This window comes from Artemia sp. Qi Xiang Cuo, chromosome 1 (assembly GCF_049724085.1).
Source record: "Artemia sp. Qi Xiang Cuo chromosome 1, ASM4972408v1, whole genome shotgun sequence".
In the NCBI taxonomy this organism is placed as follows: domain Eukaryota; kingdom Metazoa; phylum Arthropoda; class Branchiopoda; order Anostraca; family Artemiidae; genus Artemia; species Artemia sp. Qi Xiang Cuo.
In genome coordinates, this window is record NC_142794.1 from 99075200 (window position 1) to 99100765 (window position 25566).

At 36.1% G+C, this 25566-nt stretch overlaps 1 protein-coding gene across 1 annotated transcript in view; it reads left to right on the forward strand.

The window, feature by feature from the left end:
* The window catches only part of LOC148956984 (uncharacterized), a 247290-nt gene that overhangs the window by 156437 nt on the left and 65287 nt on the right, over positions 1–25566 (forward strand). The window contains exon 16 of the mRNA XM_089088075.1: positions 22289–22431. Within this exon, the coding sequence (XP_088944201.1) occupies positions 22289–22431 (143 nt within the window). The remainder of the gene's footprint in view (positions 1–22288; positions 22432–25566) is intronic.

Consider the following 25566-nt stretch of genomic DNA (forward strand, 5'->3'; position numbering starts at 1 on the left):
GCATAATCAATGAGGCTTGGCGTCTTACCATCGTGCGAACACTATGTTGACTTGTTGGTTATTTTAGAACAAAATACCCTGTTGGTGATAACTAGACTGTTAGGCCTACAAAATAGCAGCAGTCTATAACCAAAGCTTATTTCTTTCCCTATACCAAATTTACCTAGACTAGGATACCATCCATCCCTACTCCTATCATTCTGGCCGTTAAAAATCCCCAATAAAACTACCATATCTCTACCAGGGATCCTGTGTACTGGTTCCTTTAACTATATATAAAATTCATCTGAGTCAGTATTATCTCTGTCAGTCAGTTCCACATGGGCATATGCTACAATGATCAATACATTTCACTTCTTAGTCTTAAAATGAACAACTAGGGTTCAATTATTAACGCCTCTTAAATCTAGACATGACTTAGAAGCTTGCTTATTTTTCACGGGCCCTGCTCCTTGCCTATGCATCCCATCACGTCTGTCTGAACAAATGAATTCGATATTACCTTCCTGCATGTTTTATCAAATAATTTGTGGTAACGAACTGTAAGTAAGGAGCGACCCGGCTCAATGGTAACCGAAACTCTAGAAAACGGGTTTTTGATACCAATAGATACATCAAAAGAATTAAATTTCAATGCTGAATTGAAATATATAACTTTCATCAAGTTTAATCTTACCCATCAAAAGTTACGCGCCTCAGAAAATTTGGCTTATTTTCTAAAAAAGGGGAAAAGACCCCCTAAAAATTATAGAACCTTAATGAAAACCATACCATCCTATTCAGCGTATCAGAGAGCCCTACTTTAGAGGTTTCAAGCTCCTATCTACAAAAATGTGGAATTTTGCATTTTTTGCCAGAAGAAAAATGACGGATGCTTGTTTATTTTTTTTTTTTTCCAGGGGTGATCGTATCGACCCAGTGGTCCTAGAATATCGTGTGAGGGCTCATTCGAACGGAAATTAAAAGTTCTAGTGGCCTTTTTAAGTGACCAAAAAATGGAGGGCAACTAGGCCCCCTCCCACGCTCATTTTTTCCCCAAAGTCACCCGATCAAAATTTTGAGACAGCCATTTTGTTCAGCAGGCTCGAAAATATGATAATTATGTCTTTTAGGATGATTTAATCGTCCGAACTCCCTGGGGGGAGGGCTGAAAGTTATGAAGTTTACCCAATGTTAACATATAGTATTAGTTATTGGGAAGTATACAGACGTTTTCAGGGGGGATTTTTTCTGGTAGTGGGGGTGGGGGGTGGGTGGGTCGGAGGTTATGTGTGAGGATCTTTCCATGAAGGAAGTTTTCATGGGGGAAGGGACATTGCTATGAAGGGGGCGCCGGATTTCCCAGCATTATTTAAAAAAAGATCAGAAATTATATAAAACAAAAACAAGTTTTCAACTGACAGTAAGGAGCAACATCAAAACTTAAAACGACAGAAAACATTACGTATATGATTGGGTTCACCCCCTAGTCAATACCTCGCTCTTTAAGCCAAAGATTATTTAGTACTTTCATAAGAGCTATTTATTCTAATTAGCGGTATTTGTGATTAAGGGGTCATTATTTAAGCATTGATACTAAATTCGAACTTTAGTTGAAAGAGCACGGTATTTACTGGGTGGCGAATCCCCGAATTTACGTATTAAAAACACATGAATATAGAAGTTCGTTACGTAGTTTAATTCGTAAGTTACGTATATTTATTACTAATAAAAACGTTCGTAAATAAAATTAAACATTTTTCGAGAAAACCATTTAACCAAACAAAAGTAAAATTAATATACAAATTTTGTTTTAATTATTCATGTACGGTGAGCCATAATCAAAACCTGTATTAATTCAAAAATGTTCAAAAATTAAATAAAAAAAACAAGTATTTTTAACTGAAAGTAAGGAGCGACGTTAAAACTTAAAACGAACAGAAATTATTCCATATATGAACGGGGCTGTCCCCTCCTCAACGCCGCGCTCTTTACGCTCAATTTTGATTTTCTCACAAGTCTATTTTTTTCTAAACAATAAAAAACTTTAGCTTAAAGAGCGAGGCGTTGAGGAGGGGACAGCCCCTTTCATTTAAATAAAAAAACAAGTTTTTTTAACTGAACGTAAGGAACGATGTTAAAACTTAAAACGAACAGAAAATATTCCGTATATGAAAAGGGCTGTCCCCTCCTCAACGCCTTGCTCTTTACGCTAAAGTTTTTTATTGTTTAAAAAAAATAGAGTTTTGAGAAAGTCAAACTTTAGGTAAAGAACGAGGCGTTGAGGAGCGGACAGCCCCTTTCATATATGGAATAAGGGGACTAGGGGGAGAACCCCCTCATATACGTAATAACATATACGGAATAAAAAAACAATAAAAAAAAACAAGCGATACGGCTCAATAGTAATCGAAACTTTTAAAAACGGAATTTTGATGTCAATAAATGTATCAAAAGAATGGGCTTATAATGCTGGTTCTAAATATACACATTTTATTAAATTTAGTATTACTCATCAAAGCCTACGAGCCTGAGAAACTTTACTCGATTTTTTAAAGAGGGGGAAAACATCCCCTACAAGTGAAAGAATTTTAATGAAAATCACATCGTCAGATTCAGCGTATCATAAAACCCTATTACATAGGTTTCAAGCTCATATCTGCAAAAATCTGCAACTTTGTATTTTTGGTCAGAAGAAAAATATACCAATATAGAAATTCGTTACGTAAGTTAATTTGTAAATTACGTCAGAAGCAAATTTAGAGACAACCATTTAGCAAAAGAAAAGTAAAATTTTTATGCAAATTTTGTTTACTTATTCAATGACAGTGAGCCAAAATAAAAGCTGCATTAACTAAAAAACGATCATAAATTAAATAAAAAAAAAACAAGTTTTTTAAACTGTAAGTAAGGAGCGATATTAAAACTTAAAACGAACAGAAATTATTCCGTATATGAAAGGGGCTGTCCCCTCCTCAACACCTCGCTCTTTACGCTTAAGTTTTTTTATTGTTTTAAAAAATAAAGTTGTGAGACAGAGTCAAACTTTAGCGTTATGAGCGAGGCGTTGAGGAGGGGACAGCCCCTTTCATATACGGAATAATTTCTGTTCGTTTTAAGTTTTAATGTCGCTCCTTACTTTCAGTTTAAAAAACTTGCTTTTGATTTAATTTTAACCCTGAAAGATAAGCTATCTAAAATCGCTGACGAGCCCTGTTTAAAACGTCTGAATTAGTTTGTGAAAATGTCAATACAATGGTTTGTTTTTAACGTCGTATAGTTCAAAGTTACAATTTTCATATTATTTGAATCATTGAAATTTTTATAGCTTCTTGAAGAGTAATGGTTTCCGCCAGGTGCAAGGCAGTTTAGAGCAGAAAGCAGGAATTTCCTGAGGGCCTTCAGGTGAATTAATGTTATTTGCGATTCTGGGCCCATCTTGGTCAGTATATAGCTTACAACACTTGGGGATGCTCTTCTATCAACAAGAATTGAGGTTCTGCACAAGCAATCTTAAGATTTCCTACTTCCTACTCATTATATATGCATACCTAAAAATATTATCAAGGGTGCCGGCAGAAAATTTTCCAGGGGGGGGGCAGACGTAAAAATGACATTGGTGGTTGGGTGACAGTTTAGGTGGTTAAGGGCACCAAACTACGACTTTACCCCGAAGAAGACGAATTTTCAATAAATTTAAAATTCTGAGAAGTTAATTGATTTAAAAGTAGCAATAATTATATTTTAGGCTTCCCAGTTGCAAAAGAATTAATGCCAAACGGTGGCAGTACTGGATTCAACGTTCATCCATTTTATTTGTAATGAAATTAGGCTATGTTTGATGATCTGGAATTTCGTATCAGCTATAATGAATGGGGGTGAGTCATTGTTTTGGGGGGGGTAGGGTAGACTCCTATAAAAATACATCTTAATGGACAAACTTCTTACTCTTCCTGAGGCTTCAGATAAATGTTGAAACAGAATTGGGGGAGGGAGTAGGAACTAATTAAGATGTTTCTCTATACAGCTAAAATGTTACAAGTAGAGGAGGGGGTGCTACTCGTGACGGGAGTCCTTATATGGGCATAGAATACTGTCGGGACTCCATATATGGGCATAGAGTCATTAGGGAGAACACGTGGTTAATGGGGTCAATGAGCTCTTTTTCCAAGGTCGATTTATTTGATGTTTCTATGTGTAATAGCTCCGGGGCGAAGGTTGCACATGCGCATTGAATTCTAACGGGAACAATGTTATTGATCTAGGACTCGAGGGGAAACGAATTTCCGAGAACTTGATTGCGTAATCGAAGGGGAAGTGAATTTCCGAGAAATTGATTGCGTAATCGAAGGGGAAATTGTTGATTCACGAAGGCGAAATTAAGAAACAAACATGGCTTCTTTAATCTGTGATTTACATAATCGCTAGGGGGAATTATTGATTCACGATGGGGAGAATTATGAAACAAACATGGCTTCATTGTTGTTTGGTTAGCTTAACCTGAGAAATTGATTTGCATAATCGGAGGGGAAATTGTTGATTCACGATGGGGGAATTAAGAAACATTAAGGCTTCTTTAATCTTTAGGCCTGAGGGATTTATTTATTATTGTTGTTTTTGGACAAGTGCATGCGAGGGATGAATGTCAAGGTGTCCTGGAATAGGAAACCGTTAGAATTATGCGGGGGTCTAAAGAGATAGAAATTCTATTTTTAAATACGGCTTCACGGAGCTTTAAGTCGGAGAGGTAAATTGATATTCTAACGAAACCATAATAGTTTAGCTAGGAACATTTATGAGATGAAGAGATTAACGCAGGAAAGGGTTTCCTAGAAATTTGAAATGTGAAAGCACAGAAATATCAAAAAACAAAGGGAACACACAGAAATTACTTTTTGGGGATTATTTGGGCGAAACGGTTTTAGATAGGTTACGGAATTATTTCGGCGAAACAGTTAGAGACGTTTTAAAAGAAGATTTTAAGAAGGGTTTTAGAAGAGGTTTTGAGTGTGGTCGTTATAGTAAACAAGTTCTATTTGAACAGTGTCGTGAGGTCCTCTACCCAACCCCAAAGGGCCCCGAACGCCCTACCCCGATCCAAAGGGTTCCAATCCCCATACCCCAATCCAGAAGGAACCCCCGGTCCCCAAAGGTTCCCAGGGCTCCCACCGGCCCCCCAGACCCTCAAAGGCCCACCCCGGGCCCCCCAAAGGCACATCGAGCTCCCAAAAGACCACCGGGGTCCCAAAGGCCTTCACCCGGTCCCCAAATGTCCCCCAGCCCCCCAACTGTCCCCCCGGACCCTCAAAGGCCCCCCAAGCTCCCAAAGGGCCACCGGCACCCCCAAATATCCCCCAGGCACCCAAAGGCCCTCCCGGCGCCACAAAGGCCCACCCAGACCCCCAAATGCCAAACCCGGCCCCCAAAGGCCCATCGAGTTCCCAAACGACCAACAGGGTCCCAAAGGCCCTCCACCGGTCCCCAAATGTCCCCCCAGCGCCCCACTGGCCCCCCGGACCCCCCCAGGCCCTCCCCCCACCTCCCATGGGCCCCCCGAGCTCCCAAAGGACCACCGACCCTCAAGGGACCCCCAGACCCCCAAAGGCCCTCCCTGTGCCCCAAAGGCCCGCCCCCGGTCCCCAAATGGCCCCCCGGCACCCAAAGGGCCCCCGGCGCCCCAAAGGCCCCCCCAGACCCCCAAATGCCATCCCCGGCCCCCAAAGGCCCATCGAGTTCCCAAAAGACCAACAGGGTCCCAAAGGCCCTCCACCGGTCCCCAAATGTCCCCCCGGCGCCCAACTGGCCCCCCGGCCCCCCCAAGGCCCTCCCCCCGCCCCCAAAGGTCCACCGGGCTCCCAAAGGACCAATTGGTCCTCAAGTGCCCCCCAGACCCCCAAAGGGCCTCCCTGTGCCCCAAAGGCCCTCCACCGGTCCCCAAAAATCCCCCAGGCACCCATAGGCCCTCCCGGCGCCCCCAAGGCCCCCCCACACCCCCCAAAGCCCACTCCGGCCCCCCAAGCCCATCCCAGGAGTGGTTGGTTGTGGGTTTCCGTGTCCCAGTTACATTTTCTTGATTTTTCAAAGTTCATTATGAATTTCTTTCGTTGAAATGAAAGAGTTTGAATATTTAAGTAGAGTTATGTTGTGGTTTACCTTGTCAAATTTACATTTTATTGATTTTTCAAAGGAGATTATGAATTTAGTTAATTTAAATGCTAGAGTTGGAATATTTCAGTAGTGTTTGGTTGTGGTTTACCTTGTCACAGTTACATTTTCTTGATTTTTCAAAGTTCATTTGTATTTCTTTAATTGAAATGCAAGAGTTGGACTATTTCAGTAGTGTTTGGGTGTGATTTACCTTGTCACACTTAAATTCTCTTGATTTTTAAAAGTTCATTTTGAATTTATTTCGTTGAAATGCAATAGTTGGAATATTTCAGTAGTGTTTGGTTGTGGTTTACCTTGTCACAGTTAAATTTTCTTGATTTTTCAAAGTTCATTTGAATTTCTTTTGTTGAAATGCAAGAGTTGGACTATTTCAGGAGCGTTAGGTTGTGGTTTACCTTGTCAAAGTTACATTTTCTTGATTTTTAAAAGTTCTTTTTAATTTTATTTGTTGAAATGCAAGAGTTGGAATATTTCAGTTGTGTTTGTTTGTGGTTTACCTGGTCAAAGTTACATTTTTCATTATTTTTCAAAGTTCATTTGAATTTATTTATTTGTAATGCAAGAGTTGGAATATTTAAGTAGTGTTTGGTTGTAGTTTACCTTGTCACAGTTAAATTTTAATGATTTTTTAAATTTCATTTTGAATTTCTTTCGTTGAAATGCAAGAGTTGGAATATTTCAGTAGTGTTTGGTCGTGGTTTACCTTGTCACAGTTACATTTTCATGATTTTTCAAAGTTCATTTTGAATTTCTTTCGTTGAAAAGCAAGAGTTGGACTATGTCAGTAGTGTTTGCTTTTGGTTTACCTTGTCACAGTTACATTTTAATGATTTGTCAAAGATCATTTTGAATTTCTTTCGTTGAAATGCAAGAGTTGGACTATTTCAGTAGTGTTTGGTTGTGGTTTACCTTGTCACAGTTACATTTTCATGATTTTTCAAAGTCCATTTTGAATTTCTTTCGTTGAAATGCAAGAGTTGGAATATTTCAGTAGTGTTTGCTTATGGTTTACCTTGTCACAGTTACATTTTCTTGATTTTTCAAAGTTCATTTTGAATTTCTTTCGTTGAAATGAAAGAGTTGGAATATTTCAGTAGTGTTTGGTTATGGTTTACCTTGTCACAGTTACATTTTCTTGATTTTTCAAAGTTCATTTCTAATTTCTTTCGTTGAAATGCAAGAGTTGGAATATTTCAGTGGTGTTCGGTTATGGTTTACCTTGTCAAAGTTACATTTTCCTGAATTTTCAAAGTTCATTTTGAATTTCTTTCGTTGAAGTGCAAGAGTTGGAATATTTCAGTAGTGTTTGGCTATGGTTTACCTTGTCAAAGTTACATTTTCTGGATTATTCATAGTTCATAGTGAATTTCAATCGTTGAAATTCAAGAATTGGAATATTTCAGTATTGTTTGGTTGTGGTTTACCTTGTCACTTTAACAGTTTCTTGTTTGTTAAAAGTTCATTTTGAATTTCTTTCTTTGAAATGAAAGAGTTGGAATATTTCAGTAGTGTTTGGTTGTGGTTGACCTTGTAACAGTTACATTTTCCTGATTTTTCAAAGTTCATTTTTAATTTCATTCGTTGAAATGCAAGAGTTGGAATATTTCAGCAGTGTTTGTTTGTGTCTTACCTTGTCACAGGTACATTTTCATGATTTTTCAATGTTCATTTTGAATTTTTTTCGTTGAAATGCAAGAGTTGGAATATTACAGGAGTGTTTGGTCGTGGTTTACCTTGTCACAGTTAAATTTTCTTGATTTTTAAATGTTCATTTTGAATTTCTTTTGTTGAAATGCAAGAGTTGGAATATTTCAGTAGCGTTAGGTTGTGGTTTAACTTGTCACAGTTAAATTTTCTTGATTTTTCAAATTTCATTTTGAATTTCTTTTGTTGAAATGCAAGAGTTGGAATATTTCAGTAGTGTTTGGTTGTGGTTTACCTTGTCACACTTACATTTTCTTGATTTTTCAAAGTTCATTTTGAATTTCTTTCGTTGAAAAGCAAGAGTTGGAATATTTCAGTAGTGTTTGGTTGTGCTTTACCTTGCCAGAGTTACATTCTCTTGATTTTTCAAAGTTCATTTGATTTTCTTTCGTTGAAATGCAAGAGTGGGAATTTTTCAGAAGTGTTTGGTTGTGATTCACCGTGTCACAGTTAAATTTTCGTGATTTTTCAAAGTTCATTTTGAATTTCATTTTCTTGATTTTTCAAAGTTCATTTTGAATTTCTTTCGTTGAAATGATAGAGTGGGAATATTTCAGGAGTGTTTGTTTGTTGTTGACCTTGTCAAATTTACATTTTCTTGATTTTACAAAGTTCATTTCGAATTTCTTTCGTTGAAATGCAAGAGTTGGAATATTACAGTAGTGTTTGGTCGTGGTTTACCTTGTCACAGTTACATTTTCTTGATTTTTCAAAGTTCATTTTGAATTTCTTTTGTTGAAATGCAAGAGTTGGAATATTTCAGTAGAGTTCGGTTGTGGTTTAACTTGTCACAGTTACATTTTCTTGATTTTTCAAAGTTCATTTTGAATTTCTTTTGTTGAAATGCAAGAGTTGGAATATTTCAGTAGTGTTTGGTTCTGGTTTACCTTGTCACAGTTACATTTTCTTGATTTTTCAAAGTTCATTTTGAATTTCTTTCGTTGAAAAGCAAGAGTTGAAATATTTCAGTAGTGTTTGGCTGTGGTTTACCTTGTCACAGTTACATTCTCTTGATTTTTCAAAGTTCATTTGAATTTATTTCATTGAAATTCAAGAGTTGGAATATTTCAGAAGTGTTTGGTTGTGGTTTACCTTGTCACAGTAAAATTTTCTTGCTTTTTCAAATTTCATTTGAATTTCTGTCGTTTATATGCAATAGTTGGAATATATCAGTAGAGTCGCGTCGTGGTTTACCATGTCTCAGTTACATTTTCATGATTTTTAAATGCTCATTTTGAATTTATTTCATTGAAGTGCTAGAGTTGGAATATTTCAGTGGTGTTTGGTTATGGTTTACCTTGTCACAGTTACATTTTCATGATTTTTCAAAGATCATTTTTAATTTCTTTCGTTGAAAAGCAAGAATTGGAATATTTCAGTAGTGTTTGCTTATGGTTTACCTTGTAACAGTTAAATTTTTTTTATTTTTCAAAGTTCATTTTGAATTTCTTTCGTTGAAATGCAAGAGTTGGAATATTTCAGTAGTGTTTGGTCGTGGTTTACCTTGTCAGAGTTACATTTTCATGATTTTTCAAAGTTCATTTGGATTGTCTATCGTTGAAATGCAAGAGTTGTACTATTTCATTAGTGTTTGCTTGTGGTTTACCTTGTCACAGTTACAGTACCATGATTTTTCAAAGTTCATTTGAATTTATTTCATTGAAAAGCAAGAGTTGGAATATTTCAGTAGTGTTTGGTTGTGGTTTACCTTGTCACAGTTACATTTTCTTTATTTTTCAAAGTTCATTTCGAATTTCTTTCGTTGAAATGCAAGAGTTGGAATATTTCAGTGGTGTTTGGTTATGGTTTACCTTGTCACAGTTACATTTTCCTGATTTTTCAAAGTTCATTTTGAATTTCTTTCCTTGAAATGCAAGAGTTGGAATATTTCAGTAGTGTTTGGTTGTGGTTTACCTTGTCACAGTTACATTTTCTTGATTTTTCAAAGTTCATTCTGAATTTCTTTCTTTGAAATGAAAGAGTTTGAATATTTCAGTAGCGTTCTGTTGTGGTTTACCTTGTCAAAGTTAAATTTTATTGATTTTTCAAAGTTCATTCTTAATTTATTTAATTGAAATGCAAGAGTTGGAATATTTCAGTAGTGTTTGGTTGTGGTTTACCGTACGCGCGCGTACGTAGGCTAACCTAGCCTAACCTAACTTAACCTAACCTAACTTAACCTAACCTAACCTAATCATACACCTAACTTAGGGCATGTCTCTCACCTAACCTAAGCTAACCTAAGTGAAGCGTACGTAGGCTAACCTAACCTAACCTAATCTAACCTAACTTAATCTAGTCTAACCTAACCAAACTCACCGGAAAAGGTTAGGTTAACTTATAATGAGCACTCATGATAAGCACATGTGTGTACATGTGTATACATGTGTGTAAATGTGGCAAGGTAAACCAGAACCATACACTAGTGAAATATTCCAACTCTTGCATTTCAATGAAAGAAATTCAAAATGAATTTGAAAATCAAGAAAATGTAACTGTGATAAGGTGAACCATAACCAAACACCACTGAAATATTCCAACTCTTTCATTTCAACGACAGAAATTCGAAATTAACTTTGAAAAATCAAGAAAATGTAACTGTGACAAGGTAAACCATAACCAAACACTACTGAAATATTCCAACTCTTGCATTTAAACTAAAGAAATTCAAATGAACTTTGATAAATCAAGAAAATGCAACTGTGACAAGGTAAACCATAAGCAAACACTACTGAAATATTCCAACTCTTGCATTTCAACGAAAGAAATTCAAATGAACTTTGAAAAATCAAGAAAATGCAACTGTAACAAGGTAAACCATAAGCAAACACTACTGAAATATTCCAACTCTTGCTTTTCAACGAAAGAAATTCAAAATGATCTTTGAAAAATCAAGAAAATGTAACTGTGATAATGTAAACCATAACAAAACAACACTGACATAGTACATCTCTTGTATTTCAACTAAAGAAATTATAAATGAACTTTGAAAAATCAAGAAAATGTAACTGTGACAAGGTAAACCATAACCAAACACTACTGAAATATTCCAACTCTTGCATTTCAACGAAAGAAATTCAAAATGAACTTTGAAAAATCAAGAAAATGTAACTGTGACAAGGTAAACCACAACCGAACGCTACTGAAATATTCCAACTTGCATTTCAACGAAAGAAATACAAATGAACTTTGAAAAATCAAGAAAATGTAACTGTGACAAGGTAAACCACAAGCAAACACTACTGAAATATTCCAACTCTTGCATTTCAACGAAATAAATTCAAAATGAACTTTGAAAAATCAAGAAAATGTTACTGTGACAAAGTAAACCACAACCAAACACTGCTGAAATATTCCAACTCTTGCATTTCAACGAAAGAAATTCAAATGAACTTTGAAAAATCAAGAAAAAGTAACTGTGACAAGGTAAACCACAAGCAAACACTACTGAAATATTCCAACTCTTGCTTTTCAACGAAATAAATTCAAAAATGAACTTTGAAAAATCAAGAAAATGTAATTGTGACAAGGTAAACCACAACCAAACACTAGTGAAATATTCCAACTCTTGCATTTCAACGAAAGAAATTCAAAATGAACTTTGAAAAATCAAGAAAATGTAACTTTGGCAAGGTAAACCACAACCAAACACTACTGAAATATTCCAACTCTTGCATTTCAACGAAAGAAATTCAAAATGAACTTTGAAAAATCAAGAAAATGTAACTGTGACTAGGTAAACCACAACCAAACGCTACTGAAATGTTCCAACTCTTGCATTTCAATGAAAGAAATTCAAAATGAACTTTGAAAAATCAAGAAAATGTAACTGTGACAAGGTAAACCACGACCATACACTACTGAAATATTCCAGCTCTTGCATTTCAACGAAAGAAATTCAAAATGAACTTTGAAAAATCAAGAAAATGTAACTGTGACAAGGTAAACCATAAACAAACACTACTGAAATATTACAACTCTTGCATTTCAAAGAAAGAAATTCAAAATGAACTTTGAAAAATCAAGAAAATGTAACTGTGACAAGGTAAACCACAACCAAACACTACTGAAATAGTCCAACTCTTGCTTTTCAAGGAAAGAAATTCAAAATGAACTTTGAGAAATCAAGAAAATGTAACTGTGACAAGGTAAACCACAACCAAACACTACTGAAATAGTTCAACTCTTGAAATTCAACTAAAGAAATTCAAATTAACTTTGAAAAATCATGAAAATGTAACTGTGACAATGTAAACCATAACCAAACACCACTGAAATATTCCAACTCTTGCATTTCAACGAAAGAAATTCTAAATGAACTTTGAAAAATGAAGAAAATGTAACTGTGACAAGGTAAACCATAACCAAACACTACTGAAATATTCCAACTCTTGAATTTCAACTAAAGAAATTCAAATTAAATTTGTAAAATAATGAAAATTTAACTGTGACAAGGTAAACCACAACCAAACACGACTGAAATAGTCCAACTCTTGCATTTCAACGAAAGAAATTCAAAATGAACTTTGAAAAATCAAGAAAATGTAACTGTGACAATGTAAACCACGACCAAACACTACTGAAATATTCCAACTATTGCATTTCAACGAAAGAAATTCAAAATGAACTTTGAAAAATCAAGAAAATGTAACTGTGACAAGGTAAACCATAAGCAAACACTACTGACATATTCCAATTCTTGCTTTTCAACGAAAGAAATTCAAAATGAGCTTTGAAAAATCATGAAAATGTAACTGTAACAAGGTAAACCACAACCAAACACTACTGAAATATTCCAACTCTTGCATTTCAATGAAAGAAATTCAAAATGAACTTTGAAAAATCAAGAAAATGTAACTGTGACAAGGTAAACCACTACCAAACACTAGTGAAATATTCCAACTATTGCATTTCAACGAAAGAAATTCAAAATGAAATTTGAAAAATCAAGAAAATTTAACTGTGACAAGGTAAACCACAACCAAACACTTCTGAAATATTCCAACTCTTGAATTTAAATGAAAGAAATTCAAATGAACTTTGAAAAATCAAGAAAATGTAACTGTGACAAGGTAAACCACAGCCAAACACTACTGAAATATTCCAACTCTTGCTTTTCAACGAAAGAAATTCAAAATGAACTTTGAAAAATCAAGAAAATGTAACTGTGACAAGGTAAACCACAACCAAACACTACTGAAATATTCCAACTCTAGCATTTCAACAAAAGAAAAACAAAAAGAACATTTAAAAATCAAAAAAATGAAACTTTGACAAGTTAAACCACAACAGAACGCTACTGAAAAATTCCAACTCTTGCTTTTCTACAAAAGAAATTCAAAATTAACTTTGAAAAATCAAGTAAATGTAACTGTGAGAAGGTAAACCATGACCAAAAACTACTGTAAAATTACAACTCTTGCATTTCAACGAAAAAAATTCGAAATGAACTTTGAAAAATCAAGAAAATGTACCTGTGACAAGGTAATCCACAAACAAACACTGCTGAAATATTCCAACTCTTGCATTTCAACGAAAGAAATTCAAAATGAACTTTGAAAAATCAAGAAAATGAAAGAAATTCAAAATGAACTTTGAAAAATCAAGAAAATGTAACTGTGACAAGGTAAACCACAACAAAACACTTCTGAAATATTCCAACTCTTGCATTTCAATGAAAGAAATTCAAATGAACTTTGAAAAATCAAGAGAATGTAACTGTGATAAGGTAAACCACAGCCAAAAACTACTGAAATATTCCAACTATTGCTTTTCAACGAAAGAAATTCAAAATGAACTTTGAAAAATCAAGAAAATGTACCTGTTACAAGGTAAACAAATAAAAAACACTTCTTATATAGTCCAAATCTTGAATTTAAACTAAATAAATAAAAAATGAACTTTTAAAAATCAATAAAATTTAAATGTGACAATGTAAACCACAACCGAAAGCTACTGAAATATTCCAACTCTTGCATTTCAACAAAGGAAAATCAAAATGAACTTAGAAAAATCATGAAAATGTAACTGTGACAAGGTAAACCACGACCAAACACTACTGAAATATTCCAACTCTTGCTTTTCAACGAAAGAAATTCAAAATGAACTATGAAAAATCAAGAAAATGTAACTGTGACAAGGTAAACCACAACCAAACACTCCTGAAATATTCCAACTCTTGCATTTCAACGAAAGAAATTCAAAATGAACCTTTAAAAATCAAGAAAATGTAACTGTGACAAGGTAAACCACAACCAAACACTACTGAAATATTCCAACTCTTGCATTTCAATGAAAGAAATTCAAAATGAACTTTTAAAAATCAAGAAAATGAAAAAGTGACAAGGTAAAACACAACCAAACACTAGTGAAATATTCCAACTCTTGCATTTCAACGATAGAAATTCAAAATGAACTATGAAAAATCCATACAATGTAACTTTGTCAAGGTAAACCACAACCAAACACTACTAAAATATTCCAACTCTTGAAATTCAACGAAAGAAATTCAAAATGAAATTTGAAAAATCAGGAAAATGTAACTGTGACAAGGTAAACCATAACCGAACACCACTGAAATATTCCAACTCTTCCATTTCAACGAAAGAAATTCGAAATGAACTTTGAAAAATCATGAAAATGTAACTGTGACAAGGTAAACCAGAAGCAAACACTACTGAAATATTACAACTCTTGCATTTCAAGTAAAGAAATTCAAAAAGAACTTTGAAAAATCAGGAAAATGTAACTGTGACAAGGTAAACCATAACCAAACACTACTGAAATAGTCAAACTCTTGCATATCAACGAAAGAAATTCAAAATGAACTTTGAAAAATCAGGAAAATTTAACTGTGACAAGGTAAACCACAACCAAACACTACTGAAATAGTCCAACTCTTGCATTTCAACGAAAGAAATTCAAAATGATCTTTGAAAAATCATTAAAATGTAACTGTGACAAGGTAAACCAGAAGCAAACACTACTGAAATAGTCCAACTCTTGCATTTCAACGAAAGAAATTCAAAATTAACTTTGAAAAATCAAGAAAATGTAAATGTGACAAGGTAAACCACGACCAAACACTACTGAAATATTCCAACTCTTGCATTTCAACGAAATAAAATCAAAATGAACTTTAAAAAATCATGAAAATTTAACTGTGACATGTTAAACCACAACCAACCACTACTGAAATATTCAAACTCTTGAATTTAAAATAAATAATTTCAAATAATCTTTGAAAAATCATGAAAAATTTAACTGTGACAAGGTAAACCACAAACAAACACTACTGAAATATTCCAACTCTTGCATTTCAACAAATAACATTCAAAATGAATTTTGAAAAATCAAGAAAATGTAACTTTGACAAGGTAAACCACAACCGAACGCTACTGAAATAGTCCAACTCTTGCATTTCAACAAAAGAAATTCAAATGAACTTTGAAAAATCAAGAAAATGTAACTGTGACAAGGTAAACCACGACCATACACTACTGAAATATTCCAACTCTTGCATTTCAACTAAAGAAATTAAAAATGAGCTTTGAAAAATCAAGAGAATGTAAGTGTGACAAGGTAAATCACAACCAAACTCTACTGAAATAGTCCAACTCTTGCATTTCAATTAAATAACTTCAAATGAACTTTGAAAAATCAAGAAAATGTAACTGTGACAAGGTAAACCACAACCAAACCCTACTGAAATATTCCAACTCTTGCATTTCAATGAAAGAAATTCAGAATGAACTTTGAAAAATCAAGAAAATGTAACTGTGACAAGTTAAACCACAACATAACTCTACTGAAATATTCCAACTCTTGCATTTCAAAGAAATAAATTCAGAATGAACTTTGAAAAATCAAGAAAAGGTAACTGTGACACGGTAAACCACACGCAACCACTCCGGGGTTGGGCTTTGGGGGCGGGTGTGGGCTTTGGGGGGGGGGGGGGGGCGTTGGGGGCCGGGGGGGGGCGTGTGGGGGCCGGGGGGATATGGGGGCCCCGGGGGCGAGCCTTGGGGGCCCACGTCGGCCCTATGGGGGTCGGGGGGGCACTTGAGGACCGATTGGTCCTTTGGGAGCCCGGTGGACCTTTGGGGGCGGGGGGCGGGCCTTTGGGGATCCGGGGGGCCAGTTGGGCGCCGGGGGGGCATTTGGGAACCGGTGGAGGGCCTTTGGGACCCTGTTGGTCTTTTGGGAACTCGATGGGCGTTTGGGGGGCGGGGGATGTCATTTGGGGGTCTGGGTGGGCCTTGGGGGCGCCAGGGGCCCTTTGGGGGCCGGGGGGACCTTTGAGGCCCGGTGGTGGGTCTTTGGGGCCCAGGGAGGGTCTTTGGGGGTCTGGGGGGCCCTTGAGGGTCGGTGGTCCTTTGGGAGCTCGGGGGGACCTTTGGGGGCCGGGGAGGGCCTTCGGGGGTCCGGGGGCCAGTTGGGAGCCTGGGGGACATTTGGGGACCGGTGGAGGGCCTTTGGGACCCTGTTGGTCTTTTGGGAACTCGATGGGCCTTTGGGGGGCCGGGGATGGCATTTGGGGGTCTGGGTGGGCCTTTGTGGCGCCGGGAGGGCCTTTGGGTGCCTGGGGGATATTTGGGGGTGCCGGTGGCCCTTTGGGAGCTTGGGGGGCCTTTGAGGGTCCGGGGGGACAGTTGGGGGGCTGGGGGACATTTGGGGACCGGGTGAAGGCCTTTGGGACCCCGGTGGTCTTTTGGGAGCTCGATGTGCCTTTGGGGGGCCCGGGGTGGGCCTTTGAGGGTCTGGGGGGCCGGTGGGAGCCCTGGGAACCTGTGGGGACCGGGGGGTTCCTTCTGGATTGGGGTTTGGGGATTGGAACCCTTTGGATCGGGGTAGGGCGTTCGGGGCCCTTTGGGGTTGGGTAGAGGACCTCACTACACTGTTCAAATAGAACTTGTTTACTATAACGACCACACTCAAAACCTCTTCTAAAACCCTTTCTAAAATCATCTTTTAAAACGTCTCTAACGGTTTCGCCGAAATAATTCCGTAACCTATCTAAAACCGTTTCGCCCAAATAATCCCCAAAAAGTAATTTCTGTGTGTTCCCTTTGTTTTTTGGCATTTCTGTGCTTTCACATTTCAAATTTCTAGGAAACCCTTTCCTACGTTAATCTCTTCATCTCATAAATGTTCCTAGCTAAACTATTATGGTTTCGTTAGAATATCAATTTACCTCTCCGACTTAAAGCTCCGTGAAGCCGTATTTAAAAATAGAATTTCTATCTCTTTAGACTCCCGCATAATTCCAACTGTTTCCTATTCCAGGACACCTTGACATTCACCCCTCGCATGCACTTGTCCAAAAACAACAATAATAAATAAATCCCTCAGGCCTAAAGATTAAAGAAGCCTTAATGTTTTCTAATTCTCCCCTTCGTGAATCAACAATTTCCCCGCCGATTATGTAAATCAATTTTCTCAGGTTAGGCTAGCCAAATAACCATGAAGCCATGTTTGTTTATTAAGTTCCCCGTCGTAAATCAATAATGTCTACTAGCGATTATGTAAATCACATATTAAAGAACCCATGTTTTTTTCTTAATTTCCTATTCGTGAATCAATAATTTCCCCTTCGATTATGCAATCAATATCTCGGACATTAATTTCCTCCTCGAGTTCGCAATCAAGTTCTCAGAACTTCGTTTCCCCCTCGAGTCCTAGATCAATAACATTGTTCCCGTTAGAACTCAATGCGCATGTGCAACCTTCGCCCCGGAGCTATTACACATAGAAACATCAAATAAATCGACCTTGGAAAAAGAGCTCATTGACCCCATTAACCACGTGTTCTCCCTAATGACTCTATGCCCATATATGGAGTCCCGTCCGTATTCTATGCCCATATAAGGACTCCCGTCACGAGTAGCACCCCCTCCTCTACTGTTACATTCTCATTTCTAAAAGCACTTAGGTGGAAAAGGCAAGGCAGGTCATCATCAGCCGTGCCATGAAATTTCTTTGGGGTGGTAAATACTGGTAGGAACTTGGTTTTCAGCAATTTGAAATGGTAATATTTTTCTTTTTCTATTTATATGAAGTACTTCAATGTATTTAAACGAATGTATGTAATGTATTTATCTATAAGACAACCCTATTGTAGAGATTGGGATGGTTTCAGTTGTTTAGAAGACCAAAAATCTCACGGAATTTCCATCCATACAAACAATAATACTCCTTTTCATGCAACCAAAATTCTTTAGTAGTAATATTAACAGGGAATGTTTACCAAAATTACTATTTATCAGCAATTTTTTAAGTATATTAAATTTTTTTCCAAAATTGAAATTGCAAATTTAAACGTAGGACGCCACTAATCAACATACAATTATTGATTTATACATTCTAAAAGTAATTAACAAGGGATTTGAGGGACCGGTACCTCAAATTATATTTTGGTTAGGCCTGGGTTTGATTTGGAAAACAGTTAGAAATTAAACAAAAAAGTGCTTTTCAACTGAAAGCAATGAACAGATTTGAAATCTATTTGAACAAATTATTCTTTATATGAAGGGGGCCGTCATCTCCTTAGCTCTTGACTCTTTATTGTGAAGTTTGACCTGTTTTTTAATTTTTAAGAAAATATGCAATTAGAAAAAAAAATAATTTTCAAAGCACTAATAACTTTTGTTTAATGAACAATGTGTTGAGTAGGGGGCAGTCCCCTTTATATGCAGAGTAATTTATATTTATTTTAAGTTTTAAATTTGCTCTTTACTTTAGTTGAAAAACCTCTTCTATCTGCTTAATTAAATTTCAGGAAACTGTAAAGTTTTATGAATACAATACTTTTGGTAGCACAGAAAAAATATCAATATTTCAATGATCTCTATATGGATTTGATGGATAATCAAACAGCTCGTGGTAACGAACTGTAAGTAAGGAGCGACCCAGCTCAATAATAACAGAAACTCTAAAAAACATAATTTTGATAACAATAGATATATCAAAAGAATTGGCTTATTATGCTGATTCCAAACATATAAGTTTCATTAAGTTTAGTCTTACCCACCAAAAGCTACGATTCTGAGAAAATTTGTCTAGTTTTCGGGAAAAGGGGAAAAGACCCCCTAGAATTCACAGAATTTTAACGAGAAACACATCATCAGATTCAGCGTATCAAAGAACCCTACTGTAGAGGTTTCAAGCTCATATCTGCAAAAATATGGAATTTTGTATTGTTTGCCAGAAGAAAGATCACGGATGCGTTTTTTTTTTTCAGTGGTGATCATATCGACACAGTGGGCCTAAGGCATTCTAGTTCTAGTACCCCTTTTAAGGGACCAAAAAACTGGAGGGCAACTAGGCCCCCTCCCACGCCACTTTTTTCCCAAAATTGTCCGATCAAAATTTTGAGATAGCTTATTTGTTCAGCATAGTTGAAAGGCCCAATAATCATGTCTTTGGACATAAAATGACCCCTAAAGCCCCTGGGGAAAGGTTTTTAAGTTATAAAATTTGCTCATTATTTTATTTTTTATTGGGAAACATACATATACTTTTCTGCTGGGAGGGGAGGAGGAATTTTCTGCTGGGAGAATTTTCCACGGAGAGGGAAGTTTCCAGGAGATGAACTTTTCAGGAAAAATTTTATACTGGTTGAATTTGCCACAAATCCTATACGAAATGTCTTTATATGTCTTGCTTTCTCTTTACAGATTTAATTTTACGCGTGGAGGTGTTAAGGGTAATTGTCCGGGTAAATTTTCGTCAGAATTGAATTGTCCAGAGGATATTTTTATGGAAATGGGGATTTTTCCGTGGAAATGGAGCCAGGCTATTAAACAAAATTAAATTAAACAAATTAAACAAAATAAAACAATTAAAACAAAATAAATAGAGAAATTAAACAAAAAACGAGTTTTTTTCAACTGAAAGTAAGGAACAACATTAAAACTTAAGACTAACGGAAATTATTACATACATGAGGGGGTTTGCCCTCCTCGACACCTCGCTCTTTACGCTAAAGTTAAAATTTCGTCCGAATTCTTTAAAAAACAAGGGTCGTTTAATTAGAACAATAAGTAACTTTTTTTAAAGTGTCGAAAAACTGTAGTGGGAAGCGTGAAGTGTTTCGGGGGGGGGGCAACCCCCCGTCATATATGTTGCAATTTCTGTTCGTTTTAAGTTTTAATGTTGCTCCTTATTTTCATTTGAAAAACTTTTTTTTTCTTTATTTCCTGAAGCTCTGAGACTAAGATTTTTCTAAAGGCAATGTAAAAGTATGTCAATTAAAATAAAAGTGTATAAAATATGAAAAAAGTAATTAACTACGAAAAATTCATAAAACAATAGCCTACTTACAAAAACTAAGATATAAACTCCCAGCCTTCAGTTCTGTTAAGCAATGCCGAAGTGTTGGATGGATATTTTTTAACAATATCGACACTTTTGAACTTGGTTATCAAACACCAAAATATTTAATGCCTTTAGACTCAGTGTTTATAAAGTAACGCATTATCAAAGTATTTTGTTCAAAGTAAAAAATTAAAACTAAGATTAAGAAAATCAGATAAAAATTTTTAAGTCAATATTTTTAATTGAATTTTGAATACCAAAAACCAACATATTTGACACCTTTATACTTTATAACAGTAAAAAATTAAATGTTTTTCAAAGTGACAACTAGATAAATACAATCACTCCTGGAAAAAAATGATGATAAAACACAAAAACGTGTCTGTTCAGGGGGGAAATACAGAAATTCCCATCATTCCGTTTAGGGGAAACATTTCTGATTATAGTGGCTTCATGCATCAGCTCATGGGTACTCTTGCAATGCAAGCAAAAGTTGACAGCATATGTTTACCGAAATTGCCCCTAATTAAGTTATTTTTCTTGTGTTTTCTATAATTATATAAACTTCCTTGGGTACTAATAACTGCACTAATTACTAATAAAGAAATATATATTTAGGATCACAATTAAAATGTGATTTTTAGATTGAATGTTATCAATAGTTAGGCAATAGTCTTGTGCTTTCGTTATTGACAATGATCGTTATTTACTTACCATTCACTTCTATGAAGAATTTAAATTTTTGTTGCTCCAACCAAATCATATAGAAGAAAATGTTTGTTGAAAACTCGAAAGGGGTCACTCAGTCACAAATTAGAATTTTTATTTTCCTTGTGGTTAAAATCTATTGGCAGACAGCCAACAAAGGGGCAACGCACATTTTTTCTATGGTTTTTCCCTATTCTGCTCTCTTTCCTTTGGTTTTCTTATAAATACTTTATAGTACTGAATTTAAAGGGAGCCATGGCCCCCTCTGTCCCCCCTGCCGGTTCCCATGAATATTATGCTACACTTGGGAGGCTGCCCCTATTAGATAGCATAGCCAGAAAGGAGTTATTCAGGCCAAACGAGCCCACCAGAACATACAAACTCAGTAGAATTATCTATTAACCAGGATTGAGTGTAAACAGTGTCATTTACAAGGCCAAAATTTCCTCGAGGGGCATCTCTCCTCACGGTCAACATACTGCGCTTTTTTTAGTCACTGTTCTGGTTACGCAGACTTGTGAAAGGTCCATCCTGACGTATTTATGTGGTCACGGTAGTAGGTTCTTTCAGAGATGGGGACGGAGGATGGAGCTCATTCCCATACCATCTCACAAAACCGGCAAAGCTCCAACTTTTTGGGACTTTTAACAAATTTTCGTCGATTTTTACCGCATGAAAGCCTATTTACAGCATTTAAGGGCTTTTTGGAGTTGTTTTGCATAATCAGTGCAATTTTTCAAGTCAATTATGTCCTGGCTATCATTAGCACAGGCTAAGTATCTTGAAAACTTTTAAGAGGATTTAGAGAATTGACCCTTGCAGTAGGCCGGCGCTGAGGCTTGCAAAATAACTTTAAGGGTACATCCTGTTAATTTTGGCATCCTACCATTTCAAAATAAGGTAGTGAATCATTAAAACATCCAATTTATGACCAACAGTAAGTAAAAGAACAAGAGGAGTTATTTGCCAGTGTCACAAAGTGTCATTTGCCAGTGTCATTTGCCATTTGCCAGTGTCATTGCCAGTGTCACAAAGTGGTTTCATAAAAGTTGAAAAAAAAGTGAATTAACAGCCGTGACAATTTAAGAAAAAGAATAAATTGAAAATCAAAACAGAATAAAAAGTCAAACCAATAAGTGTTCTAGCTATTTCAAGTAAAAACTAAGGAAGGAGAGTATACAATTAACGAGATAATTTTATTGCAACACAACGGCCACTGTTGCCAGTTTAACCTTATCCAGAGTCTAATGTGAAGCTTTGTTTCCTGTTACTTTTTTAGTTATTGTTTTTTTTTTTTTTTTTAATCAATTGTGCTAATACTGAAGAATAATTGAAACTATACATTTCTGACAAAATACAAATTTTGAAAACAAATATGTAATTTAAATTACAGTATTTTTGCCTGCTATTTTAGGTCAACCGGGAGAGCCTGGATTACCAGGTGAAGCTGGAAAAGAAGGTCCTCCAGGTTTACCTGGACCTCAAGGAAAGCAAGGTACTGTTGGCCCACCTGGGCTTCCTGGTTTCCCTGGAGAACGTGGACTTCCTGGACTACCGGTATGATACTTTATTCATTATACAACTAATTTTAAAACGTTGCTGAAGAAAGATTTAATGAAAAATTATATATGTCATTGAGAAATTGACAATTGTTTAAAAAAAAAGGATACTAAAACGTGTGCAATGTTTTAATCAACGGTTGATGAGAGGCACATATTCTTAGTGGCCATAAAAATTAAGGGAAAAGTTGTGAATAATCTTTAGTACCTACTTTCTATATTTTAACCATTCTTATCGTTCGGAAGGGGGGAGTATCTAACAAGGCCATACCCAGGATTTTTTTTCGGAGGGGGTTTTACACACAAAAAAATTGTCGGAAGGGGGGGTACACAAAAAAACCTCAAAAAACTCATACAAAATTTGCTTATATCCATTTTTTTGCGTTTTTACGAGTCAGAAAAAAATTTCGGGGGGGGGAGGGTCAAACCGGGTAACCCCCTCCCTGGATATGGCCCTGGTATCTAAAGAATTTTTCGTGTCAGGGAATGGAAGTAAAATTAGAAAAAAAAAGAAAACCTTATCTTTTATATTTTCCTAGGGTTCATTTAGACTGACATTAGAAGGAAGTTTAGTCCCCTCCCTCCCCTCCTATGCGCAAGAATGACATAAGGGGACAAATTATTATTTAATATCGGAAGGGTTTGGGTTTGTGTATGATTGGTAAGAAAGCTGTTGAATCTGCAAGAAAAAAAGTAGGACATCTGTTCTCGTCGGCTCCATAATATTTGCTCTGAGCTGGCGCAGACTACCCTCTACAGTAGTCGGTTACATTTTACTTTTACATTAAATAAGCAGAATGTCTGTAAAATACAACTAACGAAAATTTTAATACTTTATTTATTTGAGGTCAAGACGGCTAGCATTTCTGGTTTTATGGCTGTTATAGACAACGTGTGACTCAAGGATTCTGGGTTGAAGGTTGTATTATCTAAAAGAAATATAACGTATAAAGATGCTCCATGACTGCCATAGGCAGCGCAATAGCTCTGCCTAAGTGGAAACCAAATGGGCACTGTGTATTTTTCTTTTCTTTTTTCAACAAGCTACTTTGTTTGGATGGACTGGTCCTAGAAACTTCAGAGGGAGCTTATTCAACTGGAAATTACGTAAAAGTTCTAGTATCCTTTTTAAGAGTCGAAAGTGATTGGAGAGCAAGTAGCCCTTATTTCCCCAAAGGCAAAATAAAGATTTTCACCTAACAATTTTGCTCAGCATATTTGAAAGGTCCAAGAGCTATGCCTCTGAGGATGACAAGACCTCCACCGGCGTTGGAACAAGGGTTGTAAGCTTTGGAATTCACCAATTGCTTACACATAGTCTTATTAGGAAAGGGGGGTATGTTTGATCCTTAGTGTCTGAAAAGGCTAAGGATGTTAAAACTGAAGCTTTCAGGGAACTTTAAGGGGAGTGTGGGACTAACTCAAAACAAAATTTGTGTATGCAGGTTGTCAAAACGACATATCTGATGCACGGCTTATTAAGCTGGGATATTAAGCTGGAACTTTCAGGAGATTATGAATCGGAATGTTCAATTGTTCAAACGGCAATATTTACAGAGTACTCCTACTACTACTAGTAGTACTACTACTGTTACTACTACTACTAATACTATTAGTAAATTCTTCTACTGTGACTGTTACTAAGGCCAAGGGTTTTAAGGTATAAATTTCCGGAGATTTTGAGGGGGAGGTTCAACTAAATCAAAACACAAAACTTGCATTTAGGCTATCGAAAGGACGTAAGAGAAATATCTTAAGAAAGGCTTTATGTGTTAAGTCAAAACTTACAAGGCATGTTAAGGGGGATGTTCCATTAACCAAAAAGGTACTATTTGCATGCTACTACTCTACCAATACTTCTACTGCCACTACTCTTAATATTATAATGCTACTACTACTACTATTAATACTACTACTACTACTACTACTACTGCTACTACTGCTACTACTACTACTACTGCTACTAGTACTACTGCTACTACTAATACTACTTCTAAGGTTCAGAGTGTTAAGGTGGAAATTGCAGGGAACGTTGAACTAAATCAAAACACACTATAGCATGGAAAACACAATATCTGTACAATATTAATGTTACTACTACTACTACTGCGTTCAAGGAATGTTAAGGGGAAGTTGGAACTACTTCCATACAAGGACATAAACTTCACTAAAGCTCAATCATTTGCTTAATAAATGCATTTTCATAATGTACGAAACTAGAAAATAAGAAAGTCTTATCCTTCATGCACCTCCCACTTAATAATCTTAGAGTCAAAATTTGGTCGATGCTTTCTCACTACTTTCTAAAACCACACTGGTATTCCCTTGAAAATATACCTACAACTTTCAATTGTCTGTTCTTTGTTAGTAAAATATATTACACACAGGTAAAAGTCCTTGACTTTTTTCTTAGCTGGGACCTAGTAAAAAACGATTTCCCGCACGTAAGTTCAAAAATACGTTTGAAAATAAAAAACTATCAAATGCGCGTCCCTTACTGGTGCAGGGGGTTTTATCTCAGCTTGGTTACACTGAACGCAAAGTTCAACCCCAACTGCAACAAAAACGACAGGGTCAACGCAAGTACTTTAGTAGTCAAGAAGGGCCGTTAATCTTATACATAACTGTTATTTCCGTTAAACTCAATGGTAAAAAATTGATGTTTGTGTTATCAATTTAGGGCATTACCATGTTCGTCAATTCATGGATTTGATTCCCCAATAATGAGGAGTTGTAGGTTTTTTTTTTTTTTGGGGGGGGGAACTCCCTTTGGGAGAATTTTCTAGAGAATAATTTTTCATGAGGGGGGGGGATATTCTCTGCAGAGAGGGGTATTTACTGAATTTAATATCTTAAGGGATTGCAGTTACGCACTGTATCTTCATTAGTATATGAAGTATAGATTAAAAAGTATAGAATTAAAAAGTATAGAATTGTGTTTAATATCCCTTTTTATTATTATGGTTGCCCCCATAGGGATGACCTAGTGAAGAACGAACTCTTGCCCATAGCTGAAAGTTTAAAAACTTGTTAAAAAAAAAATTGTAGCAAAGAGCACGCCGTGCTTCATAATAACCAAAAGTTAAAAAAAAACTGTTAAGGAAGAGTCATCATTTAAACCTGATTCAGGAAT